This window comes from Hipposideros armiger, unplaced genomic scaffold (genome assembly GCF_001890085.2).
Source record: "Hipposideros armiger isolate ML-2016 unplaced genomic scaffold, ASM189008v1 scaffold_431, whole genome shotgun sequence".
NCBI classification, from domain to species: Eukaryota; Metazoa; Chordata; class Mammalia; order Chiroptera; family Hipposideridae; genus Hipposideros; species Hipposideros armiger.
Window position 1 is genome coordinate 848,575 of NW_017731781.1, and position 19,876 is coordinate 868,450.

The following is a 19,876-nucleotide window of genomic DNA, read 5'->3' on the forward strand; positions in this document are numbered from 1 at the left end:
GCAACTTGTCTGTTCCCCTTCCCCCAATTCCCCAGCGCTGTTCCCCTCCCCGCAATTCCCCAATAAAAATCTTTAAAAAAAAAAAAAAAAAAAAAGCTGGGCTGAGGCCGACAGAATTCTGCTTATGTGCCTGCAATATGGTAGAGTACAGGGACATGGCTCTGACCACAGGTCTGCCCAGGTGACCCACAGGCCCACTTGGAACATTTTACTTGAAATGCAAGCATGTGTGCACGTGCACACGCGCGCACACACACACACACACACACACATACAGCATGTCCTAGGTATTTCTCAAGAATGGGATTAGTCTTTCCACTCATTCCAAGGAACTCCTAATCAATTTGGCAAGGAGGAGGAGGTAAAGCCTATAACTGGAGAGACTTCAGGGACTCAGAATGCTAAAGATACATCATTTGAGAGGAGTAATCCTAAACTTTGAGATTGCAACTGCCCTGGGAGCTTCTGGGGGATGGTACAGAGAACAGATAAACACTCCAAAATGGCAATTATCAGTTTCCTAAGCACTGGTCTGGAGGATTTTCCAAGTACAAATTGCCCCTGGGGCCTTTGCACAAAAAGGTTCTTATCTGACATGTTGGCAACAGAAAAAGCCAAATCCTCAACAGCTGGACATGCTCCAGATGACACTTCATTCTTAGAGAAATAAAGGCATACACACCCTGTTAACAACATATGAAAGCTCTGTTGTTTAGTTTGAAAAGGATACCCAAAACACAGGCCCTAACTGCAAAAACTACACATCTGACAAAAAGTTGTGAATTATAGAAGAATTCTCCAGACCACTCACAATGAACATTTTAGAAGAAAGGCAATTTTTACTAAACTTAGTAAAACTTTAGTTAGAAAAAAAACAACTTTCGAAACTTTAGTAAAATCCGTGAGTTACTCCAAATGTCTTCTTGACAAAAATCTTGCCCTACCTACCCCCAAAATTCTATGATCTGTCATTAGCGGCATTCATATGAAAACAAAGAATCAACATCAGACATGGCCCTGCATTCACTGAGAAATGTCATCTGCTAGGGAACTTTTCAGATATTTTAAGTAGCCAGTTACTAAAGCCACTGCAGACAGCACTCCCAGATTACAGCACGTGTATCCAGAGCTCTGCGTATGGCTCACAATCCTCAAGCCACAACAACTGATCAGAGCTGGCATCAGGGAAGCCTAACTGCCAATCCTGTCTACGTCCTTAAAACGCTTGTAGGGAATTTGGGTACGTGGAAAAAACACAGGCTTTAGGGGCAAACAGATGTGGCCCACATTCTGGTTTCCCAGCTCCCAGTATATAGCCTTGGGTTAAGTTAGTTAAAAAAAACCCCTCTGGGCCTGTTTCCTCTGTTTAGTTCGGTGACACCAACTCCACACAATTACTATAATGATAAAATGAGATGACACGTCTCAGTCAGTCAGCAGGGTGCCTGTTACATTGTGGGTACCTACTAAATCCCAGTTCCCTTTTCCTTTCTTGATTTGGTCATAGAACCATGCAATCTCACTTTCAAGATCATCTGAATAGTAAACTCCCCCTTAATTGATAATACTGATGGTCCATACAGTTCACAACATCAGTTATACAAAAAGATTATTAAATTGCCGCTAATTCCAGTTCTCTATGTAGATTTGTGTTTCCATCTGAGTAAGGGGATGCCCAATGGTTTGTCAAGCAATGATGAGTATAACAAAACAAGAGAACATTTAATGTACGGGAGAATGCCTATTTGTTCTTAGGTACTAGTTGCCATCCAATTATACTGCAAACAACAGATGTTCCAATTACAAGAGGCCCTATTTAACTGTTACTGCCTTGGCAGATTTTAACTATTCGTATCTGTTATCGTAGCTCCTTGAAAACGACTCATTCTTTTACTGGCCTCTTCCCCCACATGACCCGCGTACACCCTGCCTTTTTGACCTAATAAGGCTCTGCTGTATAGCCACCTTGCATGGGTCATGACAGCTTGGCAGCTTGGGGGAAAGGGTCAGGGGAAGCGACAGAGGGCGCTTAGTCAGGAACAGAAGGAGAGAGATGTGCAGGTGAAGTTGTTATAGGGAGTAATAAATCGGGAAGGCCTCCTGCAGGGAATTATAAGAGCTTTAGGAATAAAGTAAGATAGGGTGGAGGACAAACAGGCAGGGCACTCTAGAGGTACAGAGAAGGCCGAGCAGAAAGAGGAAAGAGCCCATGGTTAAAGGCCTGGGCTTTGGCATCAGATTTGGTTTCTAGCTCTATTGACCTTAGGCAAGTTATTTAATTTCAACTTCTTCATCTGTGAGGATTAAATGAGATAATGCATGGAAAGTGCTACAAGTTGGTATAATTATAGCTGTGGAGATTGGCAATAGAACAATCAGAAGACAGGTGCTTGGAAGTCTCAGCAATGGAATCTGAATTAAGACAGCTTTTTAGCTTTTGGCTTACGTAGGCGGGAAGAGGCATTTCCAAGGATACTTACTTTGAGAGACCCACAAGCCCGAGGAAAATAGGTCATACACGCCTTCATTCCCTCCAGTGCTGAGAGCTCACACTGTGGGAAAAACAGAAAGGAAGCAGTAAGAGCCCACTGCCCCCAGACTCCATCTACACCCTACCACCCCTCAAGGTCCCTCCTCCATACATTTTCTCTTGGCCCTCCCCTCTTCTCACTTCTTTGATCCTATTCCCCAATCACTTCCCATCACATTCTTTAATCCAAGTGGTCTGAGTGAGGCTGGCACTGCGAGAGGCCAAGGGGCGGGGGCTGGAGGTGTCTCACCTCTGGTCTGAGGCCCAGTAGGGAGGTGAGAAGGCCAGGGAGGTGGTTCATGGAGATGTCCCGGAAGAGTGTAGGAAGTTGGGCTGCATATCGAAGCAGGTCTCTCAGAACAGCCACAGCCAACTCCATTGTGGGAGGTGGGTCCTGGGACTAAAGAGCAACAGCACCTCATGCTTCCAATCTCACCCTCATGGTCACCAAGAGGAGGAGGACTGAGAGGTCTGACAGCATGGAGTTTTTGAGAAACACCACAGTTCACAGTTAATGTCAATATTACCATTAGATCCACTAGGAATACAGTGCATTAAAGCTATAGAGTATCCAAAAGGAACGTATTTGCCTACAGAAAGGACAGTATTTGTTTACATTGTAGTATTAGGGTTATCTGGAGTCCTAGGAATTTGTGTGGGGAAAAAAAAGTAACAAAGCCACACCTTAAAGATCTAACTGGAAAAGCTCAAGACCTTGATTCTCCCATACTACATTTCCCTGGAATGGAATAGAGAAGAGTACTCTCAGACTGAAAAAAAAAAAAGTCTCAGCCACAACTAAACTACCCCATCTCTCCTAGTTGGCTCAAACCTACCCTTGAACTCATGGAGAAATAAAGGTTTGAATTTAGAAAGACTTCCCTAGAAAATTACCATGTATCTAAAGGAAAAAGGATTCAGCACATAGCTCCTGCTAAACCAGAGACAGCCCTGTGCCAAAGAGACAAATAAGAATGCTTTTATTTTTTTAAATTTATGTAAGAGTTTATTTGAGCCAAATAAGAATGCTTATTGAGAAAATAAGAAGTTGGGCCTACCAACTACTAACGGGCCCTCAACACTGTCCAGTAATCCGACTGCACTTCTCCCTGGTTAACTCTCTGCTACCACTGTCATTCTGCATAACCTAACCTGCAACTTCACAGAGAAAACTGAAGCCCAAAGATGGGCACTCCCTCAGCTTCCCACTACCAAACCTGAAAACTCTATCTTCATCCTCACCCACCTTCTTCCCTCCTCCTGTCACACTAGAGGAGGTAGGTCCCCTCCTACGCAAAATAATCCCTCCACTGTGCTTTAGAGACAATCCCCTCCCTTCTTCTCAGAACCCTACACTACTAACTAGCCCTCTCTCCTGTATTTCTGACCAGTCCCTCTTAAATGGATTCTTCCCACTGACATTTATGCAAGCTCAAGTTTCTCCTATCTTAAAATCCTTCTTTTTTTTTTTAAAGATTTTATTGGGGAATTGGGGGAGGGGAACAGACAAGTTGCTGTCCCTTTGTTCCTCAGTCTAGTTGTGGAGGACACCGCTTCACTGGCCCAAGATGGCACCATCACTGCACACTTCCTGGGTGAGACAGATCTGTCGCCAGCGTCTGGACGGCCACTCACGGTGGCTCTTGGCAGCTCACACCGGCTGCTGGCCGCTCACGCTGGCTGCTGGTTACATACTGTAGCCCATGGCAACCCACTGCAGCAGGGGCTGCAGCCTACACCGTCATCGGCGACTCAGGCAGCCCAGCTCCAGGTCAAGCTGCCGTTCACCATATTAGCTGTAGAGGGCAGTGTCACTGGCCCTCATGTGGGATCTGAACCAGGGCCCTGCTGCTCAGGCTGGGGCCCTAAGCCAGCTCCCAATCAACGCGCCACTCAGCCAGCCCATTAAAATCCTTCTTTTAAGCCCGTACTGCAATCGTGCTATGTCAGTTATTTCTCTTCCTTACCATTAGAGCCAAACATTTTAAAGGATTGCCTATCTTCCCTATTTCTATTCCTTTTCACACTCAATTCTCATTCCAGGCAATCTGGCCTCCATGTAGACTGCCCCACCAAAAACACTGACTCCAGTCCTATAGCCCTTTGAGTTGCTGAATCTGATAAACAATTTTCAGGCCTCATCTTGTTCCACCTCAGAGGGGCATAAACAGAAAGGATTCCTCTCTCTTCCCTTGGATTCCATCCAACTCACAAGCCTAGCTGTCTCCTCTCTGCTGCTCTGTCTCATTTTCCTTGGTAAGCTCATTGCCCTCTATCTGACCATTAAATGTGGAGTGCCTTAAAATCCAGTCCGTAAAAGGACTCACCTTGATCATCTCGTCCTCATCCTCACTTCCAACTGCCATCTAAATGCTGAAGACTCTTCCCCTTTGTGAACACAATGACTGGAGTCCCCCCACCCACTGAACCCTCAAGGTTAATACTCTGAGACACCTGGCCACTTCCACTCACACCAGATCAGGGGTATGCTTACGAAGAGGGCTTCTACTGAATTAAGGCCATACTCATGGTATTTTTACCCCTTGCCTTTGAACCTGGCTGTCTTCCAGTGTTCTGAAATCCCGAAGTCCTCCTGGACACATCCTCTCCCTGACCGAGCTCCGTCATCAGGACCTGTCCACTTTGCCTCTAACTCTCTCTCGAACTCATCTACTTCTCATTTATTTCTACTACCGCCATCCTAACATAAGCTACTGTGAATGTTCTCCTAGGTTACTTCAGCAGCCTTCCACGTGCTCTTTCTGCTTCCATTCTGGCTCCTTTGTAGTCCTTTCTCCACAGAGCATCCAGAGTGGTCTTTTCAAATGAAAATTTGATCATGTCCCCACCACCACTGCCTCTTCCTCACCCCTGCTTAAAACCTTCCATGAATTCCCACAATTTCAAGAATAAAAACCAAACTCCTTAACATGCCTACACCACCACAGATGGGCCCCACCCATCTACCTCCCTGGTCGCACGCCATCAGCCCCAGCCACAACAGCATGCTTACAATTCTTCAAATGGGCCAAACTCCTCTTCTCTCAGGGTTTTTGCACACTCAGAACACTTTTTTAGCCCAATTTACTCCTACTCATCAGTTCAGAAAAGCCCTCTCTGAAACACTGATGCTGATCATCATCACCTATACCACTTCAGAATGGATCAGATTCTCTTGTTACATGTTTTTAGAGGACTATATTCTTTACCTCCATACCTCCGTTTATCATTTCACACTTACCGGTATAATTATTCAATTAAAATCTCTTCCACTAGAATAAGGATCAGCAAACTATGATCTGTGGGTGCCTGTTTTTGCATGGCCTACAAGCTAAAAATGATTTTTACATTTTTAAAGGGTTGGAAAACTAACAAACAATATGCCATAGAAACCATGTGGTTCGTAAAACCTAAAACATTTACTATCTGTAAACATTTATTTCATAGAAAGCTTCCCAACCCATGCGTTAGACTCCAAGCATCATGAAAGCAGGGTCCAAGTCCATCTTACCACTGTCCTCCAGAGCTTAGCACACAGCCTGCCACATGTGCTCAGAATATTCTTGTTGAAGAACTAAATGGACAGGTTATCAAAGAATGTAAGAGCAGAAAAACAGTTAAAATGTTAAAATAAAGGAGTAGGCAAAAAAATGAAAATTAAACACCTGGAAAAAGGAACTTCAGAGATGTTACTCATTAGAAAAGCTAACGAGAAGTGAAACAGTCAGAGGTTACAGTGTGTAAAAGGTCATATAGGTTAAAAATAACCCAGTAGATAAAAATATCAAAAAGTTTAAAAGGATTTCTATTTGAAGCTTATCCTCCCTTCTATCAGGAAACTGCTTCTAATTATTCTGTCCTCAGAACTAAATGTCCAGGCCACAGAATACACCACATCCAGAATGGAGAATAAGGGATGGCTGGGGGAGGGAGGGGGCGGCAGCTAAATCCTTACCTGCAAGACCTGCTGAATGCTCCGAAGCCAGGAGACACAGTGCTGCTGGAACATCTCTGTGGAGCTCTCCGCCACCAGCAGGGACAGCAGACAGAGGCCATCAAACCTCATAGGAAAGAAGTGAGTGACAACAAGTGAGTGGAGGCAAGACTTCAGAGAAAGCTATCTACTACTCTTTTACTCTCACTGGACTACAACAAGACTTCATCTCCAGGTCACTGTGGTTTCTAGCTCCTGAAATACTTGGAGGACTTTGAGTGAGGTACCGGCAGGAAGGAAAAAAGGGAACAGAGGAAATCCCAGGTGGGGCATAGGGAACTTGGGAGCTGGAATAGGTGGGATTCAATTCAAGCAAGCTTATGAAAAGAATGACTCTCCAGGGCCGGCCGAGTGGCGCGATGGTTAAGAACTCGCTTGGGATGCCAGAGGGCCCCGGTTCGGATCCCACATATGAGGGCCAGTGACACTGCCCTCCACAGCTAAGATGCTGAACAACAGCTCAACCTGGAGCTGGGCTGCCATGAGTCGCCGGCGACGGCGTGGGCTGCAGTCCCTGTGGCAGTGGATTGCCATGGGCTACCGTGTGTGGCCAGCAGCCAGTGTGAGCGGCCAGCAGCCGCAGTGAGCGGCCGTCCAGAAGCCGGCGACTGATCTGCCTCGCCAGAGAAGAGCGCAATGATGGTGCCAACTTGGGCCAGAGAAGCAACGTCCTCCACAACTAGATTGAAGAACAAAACGACAGCAACTTGTCTGTTCCCCTTTCCCCAATTCCCCAGCACTGTTCCCATCCCCCCAATTCCCCAATAAAAATCTTAAAAAAAAAAAAGAATGACTCTCCAGTCTCTTGAGAATGGAGAAATCTCTTGAATCCATGGAGTGGTGAAAATGGATGGACAGATGTATAGATCGCTTCGTAAGGGAACATCCCCCTGGAGGAAAAAAAACAAGGTTAAAGACTTACCGAGTTTTGATAGAACCGAGACGTGCATTACTGAGACCCACTAACGCCCCAACAGCTGAAAGGCTCTGGAGGAAAGAAAACAGGGAAGTGAGTCAGGAACAGGATGCTAAAGATGCAGAATTTCTCCAAGCCCTTTCCTGTCCTGGCACCTATGAAGCCTTTTCTGAAGTCACACCTCCTTTAAGGCCAAAAGACCACTCCTCTAGAGGCCTTCAGCCTTTGCCCTATTTTCAGTAAGTGGCAGACACAGCAGCCTGTTCCACAGGCTTTCCTCATGTTATGTCTTGCCTGACCCCTTCTCCCACTTCCCAGCTACCTTCTCCCAACAAATTAGTGCTATACATAGGACAGCCCAACTCATCCCAGCTACCAGACCTCAAAGACAGGTCTGCTTCACCTGTGCATCCATGAGCAGCACCTAGCACAGAGGAGACTTCCATATATGCTTGCTGAATGGACACTGCACTCATCTGTTACCCTTCCTCCTTCACCCCCACACAAACCCCCCTCCTCCTGCCCCTGCTGCCTTAGAGCTGTTAAGAATGCCAATGCAGGACTAATTAACCGGAGCCTCCTTCCAACCCTCTCTTCTCACATTCTGAGAGCCTCCTCAGCCCTCCCACAAGTAACCTCTCCATCCACTGAATGGTCAGACTCCTCTCAGGGCCCCTGCATCACCCCAACTGTACTCACTCATTCTTTCAACAAACATATATTATGTACTGAGTCAAGTGAAGGAATACAGAGCCAAATAAAATACTGGGTTGTCAGAAAAGTCATGATGTATTTTTTCTGTTTTTCATTGCAAAAATGCGTCATGACTTTTCCGACAACCCAATAAATAAGGTCCCTGCTCTCATGAAGGAAAATGTTCATTCATTTACTCAATAAATATTTATTTAACATCTACTTCGTGTAAAACACGGTTTCAGATGCTGGGGAGCTTATATTCTAGTTAGAGGAGACAGAAACTAAACAAATGACGAAATAATAAATAGCATGTTGGGGCCGCCGAGTGGCTCAGCTGGTTAACAGCTCGCTTGGGAGCGCCAGCTCTGAGCAGCAGAGCCGCGGTTCAGATCCCACATGAGGGCCAGTGACGCTGCACCCTCTACAGCTAAGATGATGAACAACAGAAGCTCAACCTGGAGCTGGGCTGCTGTGAGTCGCCAGCGACAGCATAGGCTGCAGCAGGCTGCCGTGAGCTACGTGAGTGGCCAGCAGCAGGAGAGAGCTGCCATGAGCCACCATGAGCAGGCGACCAATGACCGGCGACTGATCTGCCTCACCCGGGAAGAGCGCAATGATCATACCAACATGGGCCAGTGAAGCAATGTCCTCCACAACTAGACTGAAGAACAAAACAGCAATTTGTCTACCTGACTGTTCCCCTTCCCCGATTCTCCAACGCTGTTCCCCTCCCCCAATTCCCCAATAAAATCTTTAAAAATAAATAAATAAAGAGCATGTTGGATGGTGCAAAGTGCCACGAGGAAGAATAAAACAGACTAAGGAAGGGCAGGAATGGATGGAATAGTATCTTATGTACAGTAGGCACAAAAGCCTTCTCTAAAAAGGCCATTTGAGCCGAGAACTAAAGGAAAGTGAGAGCAAGAAACACTGATACCCTCATTCACTGCTAATAGGAACATAAAATGATGCAGCCTATTTGAAAAAGTCAGTCTAGCAGTTCTCAAAAGGTTATAAATACCAGTAGTTACCCATATGACCCAGCAGTTCCGCCCTAGGTATATGCCCAAGAGAAATGAAAACATATGTTCTCACAAGAACTTATATATGAACGTTCACAGCTTTATTCATAATAGCCAAAAATTGGAAACAACCCAAATATCCATCAATTGATGACTAGATAAACAAAATGTAGTACATCCATACAATGAATTATTCAGATAAAAAAAAAATGACAGGGCCAGCCGAGTGGCTCAGTTGGTTAAGAGCGCGAGCTCTGAGCAACAGGGTCACAGGTTGGATTCCTACATGGGCCAGTGAGCTGTGCCCGAGCTGAGCTGCCGCTGAGCTGCCAACAGGTGGCAGGATGGCTCAGCTGGTGAGAGCCCGTGCTCCTAACAACAAGGTTGCCGGTTTGACTTCCTCATGAGATGGTGGACTACACCCACCCGCAACTAAGATTGAACATGGCACCTTGAGCTAAGCTGCCCTGAGCTGCAGACAGGGCGGCTGGATGGCCCAGTGGTTAGAGCATGCGCTCTTAGCAACAAGGTTTCCGGTTCGACTCCCGCATGGGATGGTGGGCTCACCCACCCGCAACTAAGATTGAACAAAGCACCTTGAGCTGAGTGGCCACAAGCTGCCAACGGGTGGCTGGATGGCGACTAAACTTGGGAGCTGAGCTAGCTACGCCCTCCACAACTAAGATTTAAGGACAACAACTTGGCTGTTCCCCTTCCCCAATTCCCCAATAAAATCTTAAAAAAAAAGGAATGACATTCTGGGACATGGATGAACCTTAGAACATTGTGCTAAGTGAAAGAAGCCAGACCCAAAAGGCCACATACTGTTGATTCATTTATATGAAATGGTCAAACCCACAGAGACAAAAAGTAGATCAACGGTTGCCTAGGTCTGAAGGGCATAAGAGGGGGTGAGGGGAAATGGAGAGTGACTACTGATGGGTAGTTTCCTTTCGGAGTAATGAAAATGTTCTGAAACTGGTCATGGTGATCGTTGCACAACTCCACAAACATACTAAAAATCACAGGATTGTACATTTTAAATGGGTGAGTTATATGGTGAATTACATCTTAATAAAGCTTTTTTTAAAAAAAGCATACTGAAAAAAAAGATTGTTCTAGGCAGAGAGAAAAAGAGCAGAGGCAGTGAGATGACAGCAAACTTTGCATATCTGAAGACTGACAAGGAGGTGAACTGTCACTGGAGAAAAGTAAGCCAGGGAGAGGGGAGTAATAAAAAAGAAGGTTCCAGCAGCAGGGCCAGACCTTGTGGAGCTGTATAGGCAACTGCTGCCTTTTACTCTGAATAAAAGTCATGGGGTGAGAGAGGCGTGGGGCAAAGTTACTGTCTGACTTACGATTTTTTTTTTTTTAAGATTTTTATTGGGTAATTGGGGGGATGGGAACAGTGCTGGGGAATTAGGGGAAGGGGAACAGACAAGTTGCTGTCGTTTTGTTCTTCAGTCTAGTTGTGGAGGACGTTGCTTCACTGGCCCAAGTTGGCACCATCATTGTGCTCTTCCTGGGCGAGGCAGATCAGTCGCCGACTTCTGGACGGCCGATCACTGTGGCTGCTGGCCGCTCACGCTGGCTGCTGGCTACATACGGTAGCCCATGGCAACCCACTGCCACAGGGGCTGCAGCCTACGCCGTCGCCGGTAACTCACGGCAGCCCAGCTCCAGGTTGAGCTGTTGTTCAGCATCTTAGCTGTGGAGGGCAGTGTCACTGGCCCTCACATGTGGGATCCGAACCGGGGCCCTCTGGCATCCCAAGCGAGTTCTTAACCATCGCGCCACTCGGCCGGCCCACGATTTATTTTTTAAAAACACATCAACAACACCTGTCTTGCCTTGTTGTGAAGGCAGAAGCAAGAGGTTGTTGTAATAATCCAGGAGAGAGATGATACAGCTTAAAGAGTATGGTAAGAGTAGGGATACAAAGCATCAAGTTCTGGATATATTCTAATGGTACAGCCAACAAACTGGATATGGGTAGGAGATGAAGGCAAAGATAACAAGATTTTTCCCTTTAGCAACTAGCATTTACTAAGAGGAGGAATATTGCAGGAAGAGCAGGTTTTGGGGGTGAGAATCAGGAACTCAGTTTCAGTCTGAGATATCTATTTAACATTAAAATATGGATGCCAAATAGATGTTGGGTAAATGAGTCTGGCGATAGAAATCCTAGTTAGAGTATGAATTTGGGAGTTGTTAGTCATGAAGTTCAATTAGCTCACTGAGGGAGTGAAAAAAGCAGTATAAGAACTGGGTTCATAGGCACTCAAATATTTAGCAGTCAGAGAAGTGAAGGCGAACCAGTAAAGACAAGAAGGGCCAAGAGAGAACGGTAAAAGGAGAAGCAAGAGCGAGTGGTAACCCACAAGGCAAGTGAAGAAAATTTTGCAAGGAAAGAGTGAGCAACTCTATAATGCTACAGATAAGTCAGGTGATATGAGGACCCAAATTTGGCCTTTGAACTTAGTATCTGGAAGATCACTGATTACCTTCAAGAATTACCATATGGGGCCGGCCGAGTGGCGCGATGGTTAAGAGCTGGCTTGGGACGCCAGAGGGCCCTGGTTCGGATCCCACATATGAGGGCCAGTGACACTGCCCTTCAGGGCCAGTGACACTGCCCTTCACAGCTAAGATGCTGAACAACAGCTCAACCTGGAGCTGGGCTGCCGTGACTCGCCGGCGACGGCGTAGGCTGCAACCCCTGTGGCAGTGGGTTGCCATGGGCTACTGTATATAGTCAGCAGCCAGTGTGAGCGGCCATCCAGAAGCCGGCGACTGAACTGCCTCGCCCGGGAAGAGCGCAATGATGGTGCCAACTTGGGCCAGTGAAGCAACATCCTCCACAACTAGATTGAAGAACAAAACGACAGCAACTTGCCTGTTCCCCTTTCCCCAATTCCCCAATAAAAAAATCTTTAAAAAAAAAAAAAAAAAAGAATTACCATATGACCCAACAAAGGGGTGTTTCGGTGAAGTGGTTAAGTTGAAAGCCTAAATGGAATGAGTTCTATAGGACAACCATTATAGTAATAATTCATTCAGGGAAGAATCTTTAATGGATGCTAAAACAAGTGGGTGAAAGATTGACAAGACACAAGAAATTTTATGTATCTCACCACGGGACAATTACTAATTACAAAAGGAAAACTGTAACTTGACAGTGAAGAAACCTGGCAGATACCAACTTATGCCAGTGATCAAAGTTAACATCACCTGTAATGGGACAAAGAGACATTATGTTCCTCCTGATATGATGTATCCAGAATGTCATTTCTGTAGTGTTGCTGCCAAAAATGTATAACCTGAATCAACAGGAAGCAGCAAACAAACCAAACTGAGGGACATGCTATATATAAAATATCCTGTACTCTTGAAAAATGTGAAGCTCATAAGACAAAGACTGAGGAACTACTTCAGATTAAAAAAGATTAAAGAGACATGAGAAATAAATGCAATGTGTGATTTTTACATTGAATCCTGGATTAGAAATTTTTCTTTTGCTATAAAAGACACTTTTAGGATAATTTATAATACAAAACTTAATTAAGATACACAGGTTAAATCATGTATTGTATCAATGTTAATTTTCTGATTTTGATGATAAAATGTGGTTATGTAAAGGAATGTCCTGTTTTAAGGAAATACACACTGAAGTATTTAGAGGTAGAAGGCATTATGTCTGCAACTTATGCTACACCAACCCAAAAAAAATACTGGGTTGTCAGAAAAGTCATGACACATTTTTGCAACGAAAAAAAAAAAAAATACATCATGACTTTTCTGACAACCCAATATATACAGAGAATGACAAAACAAATATGTACTTAAAATGTTAACATTTAAGGGGCGGCCGGTTAGCTCAGCTGGTTAGAGTGCAGTGCTCATAACATCAACGTTGCTGGTTAGATCCCACATGGGCCATTGAGTCGTACCCTCCACAACTAGAATGAAACAACTACTTGACTTGGAGCTGATGGGTCCTGGAAAAATACTGTTCCTCAATAAAAAATTAAAAAAAAAAAAAGTTAACATTTAGGAATGTGAGTGAAGGGTATACAGGAATTCTTTAAATTATTCTTTCAAATATTCTATAAACTTTAAATTATTTCAAAGTAGTTATTTTAAAAAAGAATGGAAGGAGAATCAAAGACAGCCAAGTACAAACAAGAATCAAAATGGCAAGTTTTGCCATAAAGTAGAGAAATGGGACAGGAGCTGGAGTGGGATTTTTTTAAAACAATTTTGAGCTGTATGCTGATAAAAATGACTCAACAGAGAGGGAAAATCTGATGATGGAGAAGTGGAAGAGAACTGCTAAAGCAATGAACTTGTATAAGTAGAAAGGGAATAGAGCTGGTGCACAAGCAGAAGGATGACCTTAGATAGGAGCACGGACCAGTTCATCCCTAGTAATGGGAGGGAATGCAGAGCATATGGACACAGATGCAGTAAAGCGGGCAGATAAGGTGGTGGAAACCTATGGGAATTTTCATCTTACTGCTTCTACTTTTTTAGTGAAATGGGAAGTGAGGTCATTAGCTAAAAGCAAGGATGGCGATAAATAATCAGAGGTTGTCTGGGAAAATGGAAAGTAACAGGATTGCTAGGCAACATTAAGGGTCCACCTGAGATGATGATGGCCATGAATTTAAACTGAGACCAGTCAGCAAGGATACATGTTTTTCTCAAGCAGTACTGAGCTGTGCATGTGCAAGCAAGAATAAACAGAGTTGGATTTAATACAGACAGGGAATTGCCAGGCAAGTTCAATGAAAGGAGAGGGACAAGGAAGTGACTGTAATGGAATTTAAACTGGATAAGAAGGGAAAAGAGAACATGACAAAAATAAATGAGTTAAATTCTTTCAAACAGTGATAAATGCTAGGAAAGAAACAAAGCAGGGTAATGTGAAAAAGAATGAAGTGGAACGAGAAATGCTGTTTTATTTTAAGAAGGGGTGGTCAGGAAAGACTCCTCTGAAATGGTGACACGTAAGTTGACACCTAAATAAGCAGCTCACCTTCCCATGAGTTTCCCAGCAAAGAGTAAAGGAACTAATGAGCAGTGGCCTCAGCATGCTCAAGAGATTAGCTTGGGGCCAGCCAACTGGCACAATGGTTAAGAACTGGCTTGGGACGCCAGAGGGCCCTGGTTCGGATCCCACATATGAGGGCCAGTGACACTGCCCTCTACAGCTAAGATGCTGAACAACAGCTCAACCTAGAGCTGGGCTGCTTTGAGTTGCCACGATGGCGTAGGCTGCAGTCCCTGTGGCAGTGGGTTGCCATGGGCTACCATGTGTAGCCAGCAGCCAGTGTGAGCGGCCAGTAGCCGCCGTGAGCGGTCGTCCAGAAGCTGGCGACTGATCTGCCTCACCCGGGAAGAGCGCAGTGATGGTGCCAACTTGGGCCAGTGAAGCAACGTCCTCCACAACTAGACAGAAGAACAAAAGGACAGCAACTTGTCTGTTCCCCTTCCCCAAATTCCCCAGTGCTGTTCCCATCCCCCAATTCCCCAATAAAAATCTTAAAAAACAAACAAATAAAAAAGAGATTAGCTTGGGTGGCTGGAGTATAGTTAAGACAGGCAGGGAGTCATATAAGATGAGGCCAAGAGGTAAAAACAAGCTCATTATGTAGGCCCTTCTGCAGTGATAAGTTACTGTATGGTTTTAAGCAGGAGAATGCTGCAATCCTATTGATATATTTTTTTAAATCACTGGCTACTGGTGGAGAATGGGACAGTACGAAGCCCTGGAGACACAAGGCAGAACAAGACACTGTCCCTCAAAGCACATGCAGTTATAGGGGAAATGAGATCTGGGATTTGCTTTAAAATGCTACGGGGTTAGGGGGTGGGGGGTGGGAGGGGCGGGGAAGCAGAGGTTGGATGAAATAAGACTAGTAAAATGTTCATTGTTCAATCTGGATGATGGAGTGTGGGTGGTGTGGTTCAAAACACTATTTTCTCTACTTCTGTATCATCTGAAATTTTCCATAAATTTTTCTTCTAGTTACACACAAAAACAAAACAAATCAAAGCCAAGTTGTGTGGCCGTGAAGGAGGGAGGCTGTATGTATATATAAAATGAATAAATAATTTCAATATGGTGCAGTAAAGAGCAGCTAATCATAGCTGATTTGGAAAGGTTTCCCAAAGCCAGTGACAAATAAGCAGAGAACTGAAAAGATTTTTGGACGTAGGCGGCACAGAGAGCAATTCCAAGTAGAATAGTAAATACCAAGGGCCCAGAGGCAAGAAAGCCCAAGTACTTACTGAAGGATTTTAAAAGGCGGCAAACATGATCAGGATTTTCCTTCAGAAACCTCACTCTAGCTGCTGTGTGGGAAATGGATTAAAAAGAGCAAGAGTGAAGGCAAGGAAACCAGTTAGGAGATTGTTGCTATAATCCAAGCCAGAAATTGTGCACTGTGCTGAGGTAGCCTCATTTTGGAACTCGAATGTGTAGTGCCTGTGGGAAAGCAAAGTTGGTGATTAAGCCTAGATGGATGGACCAATTAATCAATGGATCTATTATTTTTCTCTCAAGCTCCAAGCCTATTTACTTACCTTCATTACTCATCTCAATTAGACTAGAAATTCTCTGAGGGAAAAGACTATGTCTTATTTATCTACCTAGAGATAAGAAATAGTAGGTAACACATAACAGATACTCAATAAATGTTTATTGAATGAAAATCTATGGGGAAGCAAAAACTACACAGTTCCATATATTGAAGACCCAATACAAGAGACACAGGTAGAAAAAAATTCAAGGCAGGATATACCCCAAAATGTGGTATAGGTAATCTTAAAAGGGGGGTGGGTCTAGCTTCGCACATCACTCTTAGCTTCTTTACTCAAAATTAAACTAGACTTTTAGACACTTGCAGAAAATAAGCAAGACATTAAGTTCACGTAGTTCGCCTTGAGGACGGGAAGACTTGAAAGAGATGATGACAGAAATCACACATTTACAGGCAGAATAGATAATATTTAAGAAATATTTAGGAACCATATGAATCAGAAGAGGAAGATTTAGAAGGAAGAGAAAATATATAATCAGCTCTTGCTTCTGAAACTGGGCCGAGATAGCAGAGGCACAATTTTGTCACCTTCAACAATGAGAAGTAATGTTAATATAAATAATGAGGTCACCCCTCATAAATTTGGGTCTAACTGAACCACCCAGCACGTTGTGACAACCCTCTTCCTGGAAGGAAGCATGGAGCTGATCTCAGTAACAAAGCCTGGACAAGGAGGACCTCATGTACATACTCGTAGGTCTTAAAGGATGGGTAGAGAATCTGGGGGAGTGTTGAGAGGACGGAGGGAAAGAGATTATTAAAGGAGCACTTCCCATAGGTTAGTCATGTTATGTCTTAGAATTATTATAGTACCTTCACCTGGACAAGATGGGGGTTCAAGCTAGGATGGGGGCAATGATAAAGATACAGAAATGAGTGGACAGACCTAAAAACTACTCAGAGGATAAAATCAACAGGACTTGATAGACTGCATGTGGAAATGTGTGAGCAAGAAGAAAGTGTGTAGGATGGATGATACCTGGGTTTCTAGCTTGCAGAACTGAATGGGTGTAAGATTCTACTCTTAGTACAGTCGAAAAAACCCTGCTATGCCAATCTATTAACCCTCTGTTTGGCACAACTGATCTCACAGATTCATTGCACACAAAGTTTCAAATATGAAATACGTCTTTACTGTACTAAGTCACAAACACGACTGGCGATAGGTTACGGTAGAGGGGAAAGATACGGAAGTGTCGAGTCACGATACTCAACTGTTAGATATTTGAAATTTTGTGTGCAATGAATCTGTGAGATCAGTTGCACCCGAAGGAGGATTAAGCTCTGCATGATCTGTCCACTACCTACCCACCTCACCAGCCTCATGGCACCCACTCTCTTCCCCTCCACCTCTGAGCCTAAGGCACAATGCCCTTCTTTTCAGTTCCTTCCTACCACAGGGCCTTTCCAATGACTGAACCGTCCCTCCCATTTTCTTTCCCTATCCAAACCCTACTCATCTTTGGGGGGTTGGGGGGTTGGGGGGTTGGGGAGTGTTTCATCTTAAACTCCAGTACCTCAGAAAAATATCTGCAACTCTCCAAATTAGGTTAGTGGTCCCTATATACAATGCTCGGAGTGTTTTATAACATTTTGTTCAACACCATCGCACCTTCAAGAAATAAGCGTCCAGTACTTGGCTCTCAGTAAGAGCTCAGTAAATATTTGTTGAATACTTGCATTCACTCAGTCGAAAAAAATCCCAAAAAGCGATACTGCCAGAGGGAAAAAGAAGCTAACATCACAGGTCTAATGAGTGACCAGGCCTGGAATCGAACCCATTTATGTGTGACTACCGATGGCCCAGCAATAGAGAAATGACGCCCATCCTCTCCTCTGAGTTCCTACTCATGGCTGATAAAGAAATGCGTGAATCTCTACCAGACTGATACCCGGATCCGCTCTGTGCCCCCATCTCTCCTTCCCTCCACCTCCCTAGTGCAGCTACAATTCACCGTGAACCTGGCGCACAGGTGCTGTGACAACCTTCCAACAGGGCCGCGGGCACGCAGGCCACAGACTCACCTGGGCCCCGCCCACCGTCCCATGAAGCCGCAACAGGCACATGAGCCCGGGCAAATGTGAGGCCGAGCGGACATGGTGATGCACAGGAGCAATGGCGGACCCCGGTCGCGGCTGCAGCAACCCAGACACGCTCTCTAGCAGCAGCAGGCGGAGACGCGGAACCGAGCCCACTGACGAAAGACCCCCGGTCCCGCCAGGAACCCCAGCCGCGGAGCCCGCAGACGGCCCGCTAAGAACCGCTGTCGCCATCTTCACCGGGGCTCTAATTGTGGCGTGGCGCGATGACGCAAACACACCGCGACTGACGCCCCGTGGGGAGGGGGCGTGGGGAGGGGGCTATAGTCATGCGCATTGGGTGAAAGAAGGTTGGACTCCGGAATCTGGCTGGGAGGGAGCCTGAGCTGGGTGGAGGGCTGGTGCGTTTAGTTCCCAGGGTGGGAAAGACTGGCTGGTGGGCCAGGCTGGGGCGGGCCAGTAGCTCTTAAAGAGCGGGTAGTCAGGACAAAAGGCGCTGAAATCCGAAAACTATCGGTTAAGGTAAGGGAATCTCCCGGCACTTTTCGTTCTAGGCAGCACTAATATCTAAGGAACTGGACCCCTTGTCAGAAATCATAGACGTTTTTTGGGGCCGGCTGAGTAGTGCATTGGTTAAGAGTTGGCTTGGGGCGCCAGCTCTGAGCAGCAGGGCCCGGTTTGGATCCCACATGAGGGCCAGTGATTCTGCGCCCTCTATTGCTAAGATGGTGAACAACAGCTGGACCTGGAGCTGGGCTGCCCTGAATCGAGGGTGAAGGCATAGGTTGCAGTGGGGCTGCCATAAGCTACCGTGCGTGGCCGGCAGCTGGCGTGAGCGGCTGTTGAATGGCCAGCAAGCAACTGCCTCACCTGGGAAGAGCAGCGCAATGATATTACCAACATGGGCCAGTGAAGCGATGTCCTCCACAACTAGACTGAAGAACAAAAGGAAAGCAACTTGTCTGTCCTCCTTCACTGATTCCCGAACGCTGTTCCCCTTCCCCAAATCCCCAATAAAATCTTAAAAAAGAAAGAAACCATAGACATTTTTAACTATATTTACAACTACAGAAATGATACAACACCCAGGCCCTGCAAATTTAAAAAGATAAATAAACCTAGTATTGGGATGATGTATAAAGTATAAAGTACCATTCTATGTGGTTGGCAGGGAAGTAAATTGACACAACCTTTCTAGAGAGCATGTTGCCAGTTCCTGTCAAAATTAAAAGCAGACATTCTCTTTCATCTGACAGACACTCAAATATTTATTGAGCACCTTTTACATGCCAGGCACCATTCTAAGTGATAAGAATAAGATAGTGTGGGCCGGCTGAATGGCTCAGTTGGTTAAGAGCTCACTCAAGAGTTTGAGCTCTAAGCAACAGCAGTTTGAGTCCGGCCTGAGCTGAGCTGCTGCTGAGCTGCCAACAGCTGGCAGGATGGCTCAGCTAAAAAAAAAAAAGATAAGACCCTCCTTAAGTGATTTGTATTTTAGACAAAAGAGATAATAGATAAGTAAGAAAATGAATAAATTCTGGATAGCGTTATGAGTTATATTTTTTTAAAAAGCAGGGTAATATGATAAAAGAGTGATGTGGGTTGGAATGGGGACTTCTTAAAAAGAAGCCCTATCTGAGGATGGCAGGATGGTGTCAGTCATACAGAATCAAAGGAAAGTTTCTCCAGACAGAGCAGCAGCATGAGCAAAGGCTCTGAGGTGGGAATGCGCTTGCTGGAGGATAGAAAGAAGGCTAGTTTGGATCAAGGATAGAGAAAGAGAGGGAGAGTGATACATGTGGTGTCTGTTGAGGTTAGAGAGGTGAGTATGGATCAGATCTTATGGATTCTAGTAAGCCAAGGTGAAAAGATGGGATTTTGTTATCATATTTGGAAGCCGCTGAAGGGCTTTAAGCAGGGAGTGACAAGAACTGACTTACATTTGAAAAAACCACTCTGGTTCCTGTGTGGAGAAAGGACTGGAGGACGAGGAGGGAAGCAAGGAGAGCAATGAAGCAGTCATAGTAAGAGGCTATCGTAACAGGCCAGGTGAAAGAGAATGGTGATCAGGTC

The 19,876-nt window shown here is 45.2% G+C and overlaps 1 protein-coding gene across 2 annotated transcripts in view; it reads right to left on the reverse strand.

Moving 5' to 3' along the window:
• The window catches only part of PELP1 (proline, glutamate and leucine rich protein 1), a 26,318-nt gene extending 8,251 nt beyond the window's left edge, over positions 1 to 18,067 (reverse strand). Inside the window, exons 1-5 of one of the 2 annotated variants that reach the window (XM_019665039.1) lie at positions 17,789 to 18,067; positions 7,447 to 7,511; positions 6,486 to 6,591; positions 2,781 to 2,930; positions 2,481 to 2,552 (exon numbers count right to left, since the gene is read on the reverse strand). In XM_019665039.1, the coding sequence (XP_019520584.1) occupies positions 2,481 to 2,552; positions 2,781 to 2,930; positions 6,486 to 6,591; positions 7,447 to 7,511; positions 17,789 to 18,037 (642 nt within the window). In that variant the 5' untranslated portion in view covers positions 18,038 to 18,067. The remainder of the gene's footprint in view (positions 1 to 2,480; positions 2,553 to 2,780; positions 2,931 to 6,485; positions 6,592 to 7,446; positions 7,512 to 17,788) is intronic. The other variant, XM_019665038.1, reaches the window with a different exon arrangement.
• Positions 18,068 to 19,876: the final 1,809 nt, after the last annotated feature.